Below are 14,615 nucleotides of genomic sequence, written 5' to 3' on the forward strand. Positions count from 1 at the left end.
GGAAGGAAGAAATTCTTGTACAAACAGACATGTCAACTGTCTAAAAATAAGAATGTTTCTGAGGTATAAAGAACATTTTGTATCTTCCAGGGGAATTCCAGAGAGTGAAAATTATGAGTACTGATACATAATCAGTATGAAAGATCTGTTATTAGATCTATTTGAAAATGAGCTGGAGTGCTTTGTGACTTAATGAGTTTTCCTGTGGTTAAGAATATTTAAGTCAAGATCAAATGGTAAGTTGATTGGGTGATCTAGATCCTTGCTACCCAAAGTGTAGTTTCATCTGGGAGTTGTTACAGGTCCAAGATCTCAGGGTCCACCCCAGTCCAAGTGAGTCAGAATCTACAATAGAACAAGATCCATGGGTGATCTATGGGGCTTCCCAGGTAGCTCAGTGGTAAAGAATCCGCATACCAATGCAGGAGAAGTGGGTTCAATCCCTGGGTTGGAGAAGACCACCTGGAGGAGGAAATGATAACCATTATACTTGCCTGGGAAATCCCATGCACAGAGGACATGGCATGCTACAGTCCGTGGGGTCCCAGAAGAGCTTGACATGACTTGGTGACCTAAACAACAGCAATAAGTATGCTATCTTTGAGAAACAGTGCTCCAGTTGACATCTAATGAATCTTTACATTACTCTTATACTTAATTCTAATAGGATTATGTTGGGATGCAGAATTTGAGTAACAGTCTAGAAGAGAAGGGGGTAAGTATGTGAGCTTGAGCTCACCTTCTACTGTGAGGTCATCAACTTAATTAAATGTTACCCCTAACATAAAATGGTATGTTTCTTGAATACTGTACTTAATGTAAGTGAGCAGTTATTTGAATAGTATTTCTATAGTTAGCTTTGGACTATTTGCCTAACACAAAAGTGAAACATATCTTTTGGATTTATTGCACTACATCATAAGAGTATTTGTACTAACTTCCAAATTATACACAATGTTGAACTCTTCTCCCAATTCCCTCCTGCATGTCCTCTTCTTTATACTGAGACTAGGATATCTTAATTTCCCTTACTGAAACCTTTCCTTTTTGTTTAGAGCTGGTACCAGTTTTGTCTTCTGCTTCCTCTCCATCCCGGACGGGTCTGTATGAATGGACAGAAGAGGCAGAAAGAAAGGAAAATGTGTTAAGGGGTGTTCAGGTATGAGAGAACTGGAAAAGATCCAGGGAGCAGACGGCTCAAAGCTAAAATTTACTCTGGCAGGGAGTACTTAACACACAATTCTCGTTTCCAAAGCTATGAATGGAAAAGAGCTGGAGAGGTAATGAGAAGTGACAGAGGCCGCCACACCCTAGATTGACTCAGGTCTCTACAACCGCGACTACCATGCCCTTGGTCTTGAGATGAAGGAAGCCGGTTAAAGAAATGACAAGCACGGAAGGCCAGAGAGCCAGAAGATGCTCAAGCCTGTTCTGTCCCTAGCAGTACGGGCCAACACACGTCTTCCTGTAGAGACCATTGTGCGGGAAGCCAGGGCAAGGAGGGACGCACCCGCCTTGTCACACCTGCCCAGCCCCAGCCCTTGCCTTTGCCGGGGACACTGGGACCAGCGCAAGCCTCAGCAGCTTTGGGGGAGTCGTGTGTATCCGCGAGCGCGTGTACGTGAGGAGGAGAGCAAAGACGTGATTACTTCAGAATTTATTTAAGGGCCGGTGGAAACCACTGCACCAGCTTCCAGGGGAAGCCCTTGTTTCAGAGGAAGAGGAGGTGGCGGCTGCCAAGGAGGAGGAAGGGGGTGGAGGTGGGGGAGACAGACGGAGGAGGAGGAGCGGCAGCAGCAACCGCACAGGCAAGTAAGAAGATGCTATAGCATCCGCACTGGCGCCCAGCAGAGTGGTTCTCCCGGCCAACCGATGCCAGCAAAGAGGCTGGGAGGCGAAGCTGGGTGTGGGGTTTCTGACTGCTTGCCCTTCTGGAGAAGCAGCGGCTCTTTTCAGTGAAACAAGGCGCCCTTAGCTTGGAAATAGGGAGGGGGCCAAGAGGAGATCTGCCCTGTTTCTCGCATCCCTGCGGACTCGCTTCCCTTTAGCTTTTCAACTCCTGGAGGTAGCCATAAACTCCAGAGGGGCTCTGGGTCGGGGGCTGGTTGGAGAAATTCCCTTCCAGCTTCTCGTCACACCTCTTCCCAAAGCTCACGTTTGGGGGTGACACCCTCCAGGTGGCCCGGTCGCGGAGTAGCGCCGCCTGGTTAAGTTTCTACAAGTCAAACCCACTTGCCGACTCCCCGCCCCGGGTCCCCAGCTGCACGCGAGGAGCTGCGGCTGCTCTGGCAAACGGGTCGCTGCTGCTTTAAGAGCCGCCTCCCCCTCTCCTCCCTTTGACAATGGTCTGAACCGAGCTCTGCTTCCCAAAGCAAAATTTGTAATATGCCATTTTTCCGATGGACGCTTCTCCTTTTGGCTGCTGACGGAGCCGCGGGAAGATGCCGAGCTGCTGCCACGCCAGCCTGCCGGGGCACGTTCCGGGAGAACGCCGGGGCACCCGAGTGTCTAAGCTGCTTTTCTCCTCCCGTTGCTAGGGAAATGGTCCAGGAGTGCCGGCTGTGAGCCTGCCCTCTCGTCAAGCCTGAGACTGCGGTTGTCATTGCTCAGTTGAAGAAGCGGGACCCGAAATTACAGACATTAGGTACAGAGACTGTGTTTGAGTTACCTGGTTTCCCATCTGCTTTATTTTTTTACCCCTTCCCCCTCCCCAGCCCTGGCCCCACCCCGCCCCCAGGGAAGATGAGATGCAAATTCCCTCCTTGTCAATTACTGTTCCTTACCTTTTGCTTTCCACCCCCACCCTCTCCCTTCTATTTCCTCTACCTTGGCTGTCTCTTGTTGGGCAGGATGGACAATTTTGGTGTGGAAATTATGAAGTCAACTTCTTCAGGGTGGTGGGGGGGTGTGGCTGAGAGAGAACTGTCCAGCCAGCCTTATGGGGGTGTGCTGGCTCTTTGGCCAGCTGTAAATGCACTAGGGTAAAGAAAGTGAAAAATCCTGGCATTAAAAATATAATAATATTTCCCGAGGACTGGGGACTTCAAAGAGTTAAATAGGAGGAGGAATATTCATGTAGTGTAATCAGACAATGGCTAAGATTTCTTTCACCGAATTATTCCTTGTGGATTAACTGAGGTGGAGATAGGTAGGTTCTAAAGACTAAATGTTTGCAGAAGAAACTGACTACAGAGAATAATTAGATTTTTTGTCTCCAGTAGGATCTAAATCCTAATTATGTGTTTGAATAAAGTGAGTCATTGACAGAAAAAAAAAAAAAAACACAAAACGCTTTTGTAGCACTGTCATATCTGGATACATACTGTTTGAATAGCATATATTGCTAAGAAACACTCTGGATCTTGAAAGCCCTTGGGTAATGACTCCAGTGGGCATTCAAAAGTTTTATTTTGAAATCAGAGATTTAGAAGACAGTCAAGGTTATGTGCTAAGAATAAGGGAGTTGGTTTTCCTGGTATAAAATTCTTCAAGCTAAATTTCAGCACTAAGATAATTAAAACACCTATTTTTCTTTTTTTAACAAAAAATTAAACAATGTCTCTAACTAGCCCTTGAAACCTTCAGTAATTAAATGACCAGGGCATCAACATCTAGAAGAGTATAACATAATTCATGTATCAGTTGATTTTGGGAAGAGAGTGATGAAAAGGCAAATATCAAAGCAAATTGTTAGTATGCTCTCTCTAGTTTATTAGGAATTATGTCATACAATGAAGTTTTCAATATTGAAAATGATTCTAAAAGTTAAAAGTGGCAATATGGGGATGAAATAGAAGATAAGTTGAATGACCATAGCCTTCTGTACCATGCAAGTTACACTGAATACAGATTTTTAATAGCTTTTAACACCTAAAATGTACACTTAATAAGTTATACTATATTTCAAAAAATATACAAGTATTTTGTAATTTATATTGGACGTAATATCAGTCTTACGGCAAGAAACTAAGCTCATGAAAGTTGCCTTGTTTTTTGTAGACAAATGTTTTCCTTCTAATTTTGATGAGAAGACTTTAGATTTACTCATGCGGGTTGACTGTGAGGGAAAAAAAGCATCTACCATGTGTTCATCTTATTTTCTAAGTAACTTTTGAATTGGATTTGAAAAGTCTAGAGCACCCACTGGAATTAAACCTTTAGGCATAGAAGCAGAATAAATCATAAAGGTAAAATGTTCTTTTTGCAAAGGTTAATTATGGCCATTTTATAATAGGATGAATCTGCAATAGTTCTTTATAATTTTACTATGTGTTTTCACTCAGGTATCCTATTGGAACTATGAGCTTGTTTTTTTTAAATGCCTACATTATTATTCCTACTTTACAGAAAAGAAAACTGAAGTTTGGAAACATGAAGTGAACTGCTCTGGCTCACATGCCTTGGGAATTGAATTGAATCAAGTTCTTTTGAATGTAAATTTAATGGACTTTCTAAATCCCTTAGCTGCTTCTCATCATAGCATCTTCCAACTATGTCAAAGACCAACTTTTATACTGATCAAAGAGCCTAAAGTTTCTGAATGTCTAATGTCTCCTGATGACGATGGTTATCAGAACTAGAGTAGCGTATGCAGAAGAAAGCTGTAGCTGAGGTAATTGCTGCAGTTAAGTTTTTCCTCATAATTTAAAGTTATTATGAGCGACTTAGAGTAGAGGTTGGCTCAGAGCTTTCTTTCAGGAAGGACACATTTAGAACACAACTTTGAAAATGTCTAACCAATCTTAAACTGAAACCCTATAAGTGTTTTGGCACTGATTGTCACTGTGCTACCATTTCCTTGCCCAGTATTTTGTTTTAACCTTAAATGTCAGAAAGAAACACATTGGCTCTCGATAATGATTTCTCAGAATGACACAGCTGTTCAGTGTTGTGGATTTTATGCATCGCATGTGAACCAATTGCTTTAAATATTCAAATATATTACAGCTTTTTTTTTGTTTTCCAATTTCTTTTTAATTAAAGAAATTTATAACAGAAAAGAGTCTCATTTTTCCCACCTTGTGCTATTGTTTGAATGAAATTCAGGTTGAGAAAAATAAAAAATAATTTATTTGCAACCATTAAGTGGTTAACAGTATTAGCAAATGCATGAGTGTGATTGAGTGTGTATATGTGTGTTTTTAAATATTCATACATCCTATTTGAATCACTTATTTTAGTTTAGGGTAAAAAAGAAATTGAACAAGTCAAGTTCTTGCCTTCAGAGTGCCCAGTGTTTTGAATGATGAGCAGTAATTCAAAGCATTACTTTGAATTGTTGTAAAATTTACCCCTGCCTTAATTCTTCTGTATAGGCTGTCAGTCACAGAATACTTCCTTTTATCTTTTTAAAAGTTTCTCCTAGTTTTCAGTGGGCCTTGACCAAATAATTCACAGATAATTGAATTTCTCTATTCAATAACTCAGTTTATATGAAGAATTACATTAAAAGTAATTAACTATTGAACTGTTAAATCTTGACATTTTATTTGAAAATATCACCAGAAATATTTTCCCCAAGGACAGGATTATGTAGGCAGAAAAATAAATTGACCTTGTATTATAAAACCAAAGAATGCTGCAGGATCAACAGCCAAACCAGCCTTTCTCCACATCAGACTTTTGCAAAACCAAGCCCTCTAATTAATAGCTTCTGGCTTCAGTACAACTGAAACTGAGATGGATTTGATATTTTCTTAAACATAAGAAAGAAAATAAAAGAGTAAATGAGATAATTTCTGATTTTTTAAATGCTACACAACAGGTCAATGTTACATCTTAATGTCTGTGTTTTCTATTTTAAATAAATTAATTTAAAAATATTCTGAAGAGGTCATTTATTTTATGACTAGCTGCTTCTGATTAGCAGTTAGAATGTAAACTTTCTACATTAGCTAATGTAATTTATGGCATCTGTTTTATGGAATATTTGAACCAGTGTTAGTTTGTATTATTTGGATGGAAAGCAGACAAAATAATTTGCAGGAAACAAAAGAATAAGTATAATTAGTAGTATAATAATCTAAACAAATTTATGCATTTCAGTCTATATCCTAAAGCATGTGTCTAATTCAGTCAGCATCACTTATCTACTCTGTGTAGAATATTGTAGAAATTCAGGAAGAGAGCTTGTAATAATAAAATGGAAGTTGTAAAGTCAAGAAGCTTTAAAATAGTTGTATGAGAAAATTTTGATAAAATTAAAAATAAAAGTTGATTTTTACATAAATGAATACTCAGTTATTTTCAGATCTTCTAAATGAAAGAATGAACATTAATTCATTCATTTATGTAAGTAACACAAACATCATTTGCTTTCTACCTGTTAAATGTCAGCCACTATGCTTGCTTTTAACAATGTAATAACAAATAAGGGTAAGATGGAGGTATTAGCTATAAGTGATTTGTAAATTTGAATAGGAAGAAAGGTGATCAATTAATAAGTGTTTTGACATCTTACTATAAATTGAATGAGGTGGGGTAAATCATTAAAAAAAAAAAAAACTTTGAGAAGTAGATGAAATCAAGCTGTGTTTTTGTAGGTAGGAGATATGTAGATTGTTATGCAAAGAGAAAGCGTGTTAGTTTGGAGAAGTCAGTGAATCATATTTCACTGAGGTCAGATTTTTGGTATGGTAGGATTTGGAGCAGTGAGGAGAGGAGAAAGGCTGATGAGCTGCAAAGAGTTGGGTGAGCTGAGGGTCAAGTGGGTTTATTGGAAACCATTTTTTACTAAGATTTCTCTCCCCTTTAATTTCTTTAAGCAATGATGTGTGAAGTGATGCCCACGATTAATGAGGACACCCCAATGAGCCAAAGGGGTTCCCAAAGCAGTGGCTCGGACTCAGATTCCCATTTTGAGCAGCTGATGGTGAATATGCTGGATGAAAGGGATCGTCTTCTAGACACCCTTCGGGAAACCCAAGAAAGCCTCTCACTTGCCCAGCAAAGACTGCAGGATGTCATCTATGACAGAGATTCGCTCCAGAGACAGCTCAATTCAGCCCTGCCACAGGTATGCCTCCTGGGAGCTTCTGTCCTTCCTACTGCAGCTGAAAATGTGATAAGATATAATAAGCTTTGCTTTATTTCCATTCTGATAATTATTTTTGCCCTTAGTAGAGATGATATGCAAATTTTGGTGAGAAAAATGTAAGAATAGATAATTAGTTCACATGCAACTTTGCCTCAGACAAAATAGTGGCACTTTGATGGTGGGAGATTTGAAGCATGAGTCTCTATCTGCTGTTTCTCTTGGAAATTTTATCCATTTTTTGATGGAGGTAGAAGATCACCTGTTGATCAGCTTTTAATTACCAGACTGTGAGAATAGATAGTTTTCTCTTTCTTGCTTTTTAAATACTATTATGATATTTGGACTTCCCTAGTAGCTAAGCTGGTAAAAAAAAAAAAAATCCACTTGCAATTCAGGAGACCCTGGTTTGATTCCTGGGTTGGGAAGATCCCCAGAGAAGGGATAGGCTATCCACTCCAATATTCTTGGGCTTCCCTGGTGGCTCTGATCATGGGAGACCTGGGTTTTATCCCTGGTTGGGAAGATTCCCCTGGAGGAGGCCATGGCAACCCAGTCTAGTATTCTTGCCTGGAGAATCCCCATGGACAGAGGAGCCTGGGGGCTACAGTTCATGGGGTCACAAAGAGTTGGACACAACTGAGCGACTTAGCACTGATAACATTTGGAAAGATGTATTTTATATTTTCAGTTTTGTGGTCTGTCTTTGGAGATGATAGTGCTTGGAAGTCTGTTGTCCAATAGTTTTTGTCTTTCTTTAGAAAAGGTTAATACTGCTTAAAAGTATTGAATTTATTGATGTATTACCCTCCCTTCGAAAAAACATTTCAACGAGTTTTTTTAAAAAAGAAAAGTATTTTGGAGATAGGAGAATAGGCAAAAGTTCAGTTTTATTCTCACAAACTTAAAATTGTTAGATTTTAACAATTTTATTTATAAGTAAATATTTAGAAAATAATTATTTTATGTAATAGCATGTTATGTGCATTATATATATGTATTGTAATAATATTCCTATTAATGTAGTAATATAAAATAACGTATTTTTACTATGTTATTGTCATATACTTATTTTATAGGAAAAACAGATTTTTAAAGGATTTTCAGCTAATTTATATACAAATTTAATAATTAGTTCTCTTATTTAAGAATAGCATATTTTAGGTATGAGAAGCATCATAGAATATGAATTAAGTTTTTAATAATCACCCCTCAATAAATGATATTTTTCTTTTAAAAACAAGTTTGATTTGCCCTTTACTTAAAAGACAGTACAGCAAATGTAGAAGAGTTGATCTTTCTCCATAAATTTATGTCTTGTAGGTAATATCTTTTCATAAATACTGAAAATTACATAATCAATGTTGATAAAATTCTAAACCAGCCATACAATAAATGTGTAGTACGATGTTGAGCTATTTATGACTTCCAGAATAAAAAGGATCACCTAGATTGCTCTGTCACATTCCCTTTAGGTAATTCCATAATTCCTGTCCCAGTTCTTCTCATTTTCAGTCTGTTTTGTGTTGAAATGCAATAACATTTCCAATAACTCTAACCTGTTGACATACACTAGCTTGTTTACACAGAATGTATTGTATTGGTTCATTTCAAAGGACAACTGTCATATCTTCACCAAGAATTATATTTTTCAAACTAGGCATTTCAGTGTTTACAACTGTTCTTCATACAGTCATTTCTAGAATGATTATCATCATGCTTACTCACCTCTAAAATTATCTGAGTTGGTTAATGCTGTTGTTAAAATATGGCCTTATAACCAATCACACTATTCATTACCTTCTGTGATGAGCATAGAATAGGGCAATCATTTCTCTTTCTGTGTTTCATTAAGAATCCTAGAGTTGTATTATATTATTATTTGGGGGACAAGTTCAACATACTTTTATTATGTATTAGAATGGCAAAAAACTGAAGTTTATAATTGAGTTGCAAAAATGCCATGTGTTTTTCCCACACTCTTCTTAGAAGTTTACTCTGGTCGTAAGTATAGGACTATACAGGTACCCTTCCTAAGGTTATCTTTTTATATTTTTTTAAGCTTGATGCTATCAATTTGTGATCCTAACACTATTAATATGATTCTAAGAATAATTTGGGTCTTATTTTTTTTCTCTATCATGGTGACATGATAGAGACATGGGTGAATCTTTTATAAAGACGTTGTAAAAATAAACATGAATGCTAGAACAAGGGAGGGAAAGGAGAAAACTGAAAGTTTTTCATATATAACTATATTGTGTAGATAAACCTCTTTTGAATGGTATAGGAATGCAAATATTTTAATTACAGCATTCAGTTATGTTGAAAATCTGTTATTATATCATCAAAATTTGAAAGTGAAAGTAGCTCAGTTGTGTCTGACTTTTTGCTACCCCACGGACTATATAGTCCATGGGATTCTCCAGGCCAGAATACTGGAGTAGGTGGCCATTCCCTTCTCCAGGGGATCTTCCCAATGCAGGGATCGGACCCAGGTCTCCACACTGCAGGTGGATTCTTTACTGTCTGAGCCACACCTACATTTAAAATTTTTGACTTTTAATTATACTGGTACACAATCTCTTATCCAAACCCATTGTGTTTGAAAGTTCAGCATTTTCACAGTTTATATTATGCATGTATTGTACAACTTAAACTATGATCTCCTCTAGCCAGATTCTAGGAAACACTATATAATTATACAGTTCATATTTCTGAAGAAATATGAGAAATTCCTACTGTGTGAAAAATATTAAGACTATAAATGGCCTCATACTTACAAATTAAATGTCAGTTTTCAGAGTGTTTGAGTTTTGGAATTATAGATTAGGGATTAGGAGCCTGTACATTTAATGGGTATAGTTCTAGTCTCTTTTATAAACACTTTGACACAGTTTTCAATATTTATTTGTATTTTACTATTAGAAATATTTAGTACCCTTAGCAATCCACAGGTTATTAAAGATAGTGACGGTCCTGTCATTTGTTAAAGCCAATATTTAATAACCTAATCTACAACTTCAGGGATTTAAGTTTTCTGCAAGTAACAGAGGAATATAAAATTCTTCAATTGGCATCCTTGAACCTTTTAAAATATTTTGTAAGCAATGTACCTGAACTGTTTGGTGGCACTACATTCGACATTCACTTGAGAGAAGAAAAGATTCCCACAAATGTGAGTTTTTCAATTCAGTTCAGTCACTCAGTCGTGTCTGACTCTTTGCAACCACATGGACTGCAGCATGCCAGGCCTCCCTGTCCATCACCAACACCCAGAGTTTACTCACACTCCTGTCCATTGAGTCGGTGATGCCATCCAACGTTCTCATCCTCTGTCGTCCCCTTCCCCTCCTGCCCTCAATCTTTCCCAGCATCAGGGTCTTTTCAAATGAGTCAGCTCTTCGCATCAGGTGGCCAAAGTATTGGAGTTTCAGCTTCAACATCAGTCCTTCCAATGAACACCCAGGGCTGACTCCTTTATGGACTAGTTGAATCTCCTTGCAGGCCAAGGGACTCTCAAGAGTCTTCTCCAACACCACAATTCAAAAGAATCAATTCTTTAGCACTCAACTTTCTTTATAGTCCAACTCTCACAGCCATACATGACTACTGGAAGAACCATAGCTTTGACTAGACAGACCTTTGTTGACAAAGTAATGTCTTGGCTTTTTAATATGCTCTCTAGGATGGTCATAACATTTCTTTGCATCTTTTAATTTCATGACTGCAGTCACCATCTGCAGTGATTTTGGAGCCCAAAAAAATAAAGTCTGACACTGTTTCCACTGTTTCCCCATCTATTTCCCATGAAGTGATGGGACCAGATGCCATGATCTTAGTTTTCTGAATGTGGAGCTTTAAGCCAACTTTTTCACTCTCCTCTTTCACTTTCATCAAGAGGCTCTTCTTCTTCGCTTTCTGCCATAAGGGTGGTGTTATCTGCATATCTGAGGTTATTGACATTTCTCCCAGCAATCTTGATTCCAGTTTGTGCTTCATTCAGTCAAGCATTTCTCATGATGTATTCTGCATATAAGTTAAATAATTAGGGTGACAATAGACAGCCTTGACGTACCTCTTTCCCAATCTGGAACCAGTCTGTTGTTCCATGTCCAGTTCTAACTGTTGCTTCCTGACCTGCATACAGATTTCTCAGGAGGCAGGTCAGGCGGTCTGGTATTCTCATCTCTTTAAGAATTTTCCACAGTTTATAATGATCCACACAGTCAAAGGCTGTGCCATAGTCAACAAAGCAGAAATAGATGTTTTTCTGGAACTCTCCCACTTTTTTGATGATCCAACGGATGTTGGCAATTTATTCTCTGGTTACCTCTGCCTTTTCTAAATCCAGCTTGAACATCTGGAAGTTCATGGTTCATGTACTGTTGAAGCATGGCTTGGAGAATTTTGAGCATTACTTTGCTAGTGTGTGCTGCTGCTGCTAAGTCACTTCAGTTGTGTCTGACTCTGTGCGACCCCAGAGACAGCAGCCCACCAGGCTCCCCCGTCCCTGGGATTCTCCAGGCAAGAACACTGGAGTGGGTTGCCATTTCCTTCTCCAATGCCTGAGAGTGAAAAATGAAAGTGAAGTTGCTCAGTCGTGTCCGACTCTTTGAGACCTCATGGACTGCAGCCTACCAGACTCCTCCATCCATGGGATTTTCCAGGCAAGAGTACTGGAATGGGTTGCCATTGCCTTCTCCATGCTAGTGTGTGAGATGAGTGCAATTGTGTGGTAGTTTGAGCATTCTTCAGCATTGCGTTTCTTTGGAAGTGGAATGAAAGCTTACCTTTTCCAGTCCTGTGGCCACTACTGAGTTTTCCAAATTTGCTGACATATTGAGTGCAGTACTTTCACAGCTTCATCTTTTAGGATTTGAAATAGCTCAACTGGAATTCCATCACTTCCACTAGCTTTGTTCCCAGTGATGCTTCCTAAGGCCCACTTGACTCCACATTCCAGGAGGTCTGGCTCTAGGTGAATGATCACACCATCATGATAATCTGGGTTGTGAATTTCTTTTTTTGTATAGTTCTTCTGTGTATTCTTGCCACCTCTTCCTAATCTCTTCAGCTTCTGTTAGGTCCATGCCATTTCTATCCTTTACTGTGCCCATCTTTGCATGAAATGTTCCCTTGGTATTGTGAGTTTTTAGGCAGAAATAAAGTATGTAAAATAAAAACTACAATAACTTAAAAGTGAAATTTGTTTTAGGAAACACGGATAGAATTCAAAGCTGAGTCAAATTTTATGACATATTATGTTTTCAGTCACCTATACAATATTTTTTAGTTGATGATTTCGTGCTTTGCATTAGTCATTTTCTCTCCTATCATTTTTTAGGAACAAACGTAGCAGTGATTTTTACACTCCTAACCATGAAAATATTTGTAGTCATATTGTTTACTTTTTCATTATGTAATTAAAGATAACTGTGTTTAACCAGAATTGATCATTCCACATCATTCCACATTTTAGGTCTGATGTTTCTAAGCAATACACTGATGTCTAATGCACAGATCCATTTTAATGAGCCATAGAATCTGAGATTCAAGATGCCCAAACTCAGTTATCATCTGCTTCTCACTCAACCAAAGCTTCTCTAACTCTTCACCCAGACACTTGATAGTCGTCATAGCTGATTGCCCAAGAATAGCCCAAGAATACTGGAGTGGGTAGTCTATCCCTTCTCCAGCGGATCTTCCTGACCCAGGAGTCAAACCAGGGTCTCCTGCATTGCAGGTGGATTCTTTACCAACTGAGGTATTGGGGAAGCCCTTTTGGAGCATCTTATTTAGCACATATTGAGGGTCTTCTGTGTACTACTGAATGATTACATATGTTTGTAAAGGGGATAGGAAAAAAAAAAAAAGAACATAGTGTTTTCTTTTTCCCCAGAGAACTTAGGAAATAGGTATAACATTAATAGATTGAAATTAATATAGTACCAGAAGATTAAAGAGGTACTAAAAGTATTTGTACCACAACAATGATATGTAATAAACTACATAAAGTTTCGTGTGGAAGATGATATTAGAGATATTTTTAAGAGAAGGATAGAAGGGCCTAGAGGATATGTTGTATCAGACAGTTCAGTTATGCAGGGATGATCCTGCTGAAGGATATGTGGGGACTGAAATTCAGCCTGTGCTCTGCTCCAGGCTAGGCGAGGTGTTCCTAATTCCCATAAAGGAACCAGCTGAGCTAGCAGTATCCCTGATTAAAAAGAGAAGAGTAAATAGGGATTAAATAAGGAGAGTGACTGAGAAGTTTATTGTTGAAGGGCTGTAAGGTAGGAATGAATCTTTTGTATAGTGACAGAGGAGGATTCTAGCCTGTTCATATGCGTGGTGAAAGGTAAGGACGGACATTCAGTAGAAGCTTGAGTGAACTAGTGACATGATAAGGTAATAATGAAGGGATATTGTTCTTCCATTTTGATTCAGGATAGGTTATATAATATTTGTGTACCAGTTATCTATGGCTAAAATAATGCTATGTAACAAACAACATAAAACCTAAATATCATGCAATATAATGGGTTTAAGGAATTCAGCTGACCGTTACTGGGCTTCTCACGTGGTGCTAATGGTAAAGAATCTGCCTGCCAATGCAGAAGATGTAAGAGACGTGGGTTTGACTTATAGGTTGGGAAGATCCCCTGGAGGAGGATGGCACCCTACTTTAATTTGTCCAGGAGCATCCCATCTACAGAGAAGCCTGGTGGGCTACAGTCCATGGAGTTGCAAAGAGTTGGACAAGACTGAGTGCCTGAGCCTGACCTTGACTTGGAAGGTTAATCTTGGCTGAACTTACAAGGCCACTTGTTGTCTGAAAGTTGACTCGTTAACTGTGTGTTAACTGGCTATTGTTTGATCTAGGATGGCCTTAGCTGGACCAACTTGGGCCCCGCAAATCTAAGTTTGTATCTGATGCTTCAATAAGATAATCTTTGCATGTTTTCATGGTGATGGCAAAGGAGTAAGGGCAAAGCAAAAAAAAGCAAATGCTTTTTAAGCTTCGGCTTGAGTCTTGTCTTTTTTTTGTACTACTCCTTGGCCAAGCCAAGAGACACAGTGGAAAGCAATATTACATGGCAAAATTACAAGGATGGATGAAACACAGTTACCATCAGTGTAACTAATGTACCACAAATAGATGTTAAAACAGTCATTTGGGTCATTATTATGTTCAATTCAGTTCAGTTCATCGCTCAGTCATGTCCAACTCTTTGCGACCCCATGAATCACAGCACACCAGGCCTCCGTGTTCATCAACAACTCCCAGAGTTCACTCAGATTCACATCCATCGAGTCAGTGATGCCATCCAGCCATCGCATCCTCTGTCGTCCCCTTCTCCTCCTGCCCCCAATCCCGCCCAGCATCAGAGTATTTTCCAATGAGTCAACTCTTCACATGAGGTGGCCAAAGTACTGGAGTTTCACCTTCAGCATCATTCCTTCCAAAGAAATCCCAGGGCTGATCTCCTTCAGAATAGACTGGTTGGATCTCCTTGCAGTCCAAGGGACTCTCAAGAGTCTTCTCCAACACCACAGTTCAAAAGCATCAATTCTTCGG

General features: G+C 38.9%; 1 protein-coding gene across 4 annotated transcripts in view; it reads left to right on the forward strand.

Annotated features, from left to right (window-relative positions):
- Positions 1–2,393: 2,393 nt before the first annotated feature.
- The window catches only part of PPFIA2 (PTPRF interacting protein alpha 2), a 501,565-nt gene continuing 489,343 nt past the window's right edge, over positions 2,394–14,615 (forward strand). For all 4 annotated transcript variants that reach the window (XM_040234485.1, XM_040234487.1, XM_040234486.1 and 1 more), the window contains exons 1-2: positions 2,394–2,644; positions 6,765–7,015. In XM_040234485.1, coding sequence (XP_040090419.1) covers positions 6,767–7,015 — 249 coding nt within the window. In that variant the 5' untranslated portion in view covers positions 2,394–2,644; positions 6,765–6,766. The remainder of the gene's footprint in view (positions 2,645–6,764; positions 7,016–14,615) is intronic.

The sequence above is a fragment of the Oryx dammah genome, unplaced genomic scaffold, assembly GCF_014754425.2.
Source record: "Oryx dammah isolate SB20612 unplaced genomic scaffold, SCBI_Odam_1.1 HiC_scaffold_29, whole genome shotgun sequence".
Classification (NCBI taxonomy): Eukaryota; Metazoa; Chordata; class Mammalia; order Artiodactyla; family Bovidae; genus Oryx; species Oryx dammah.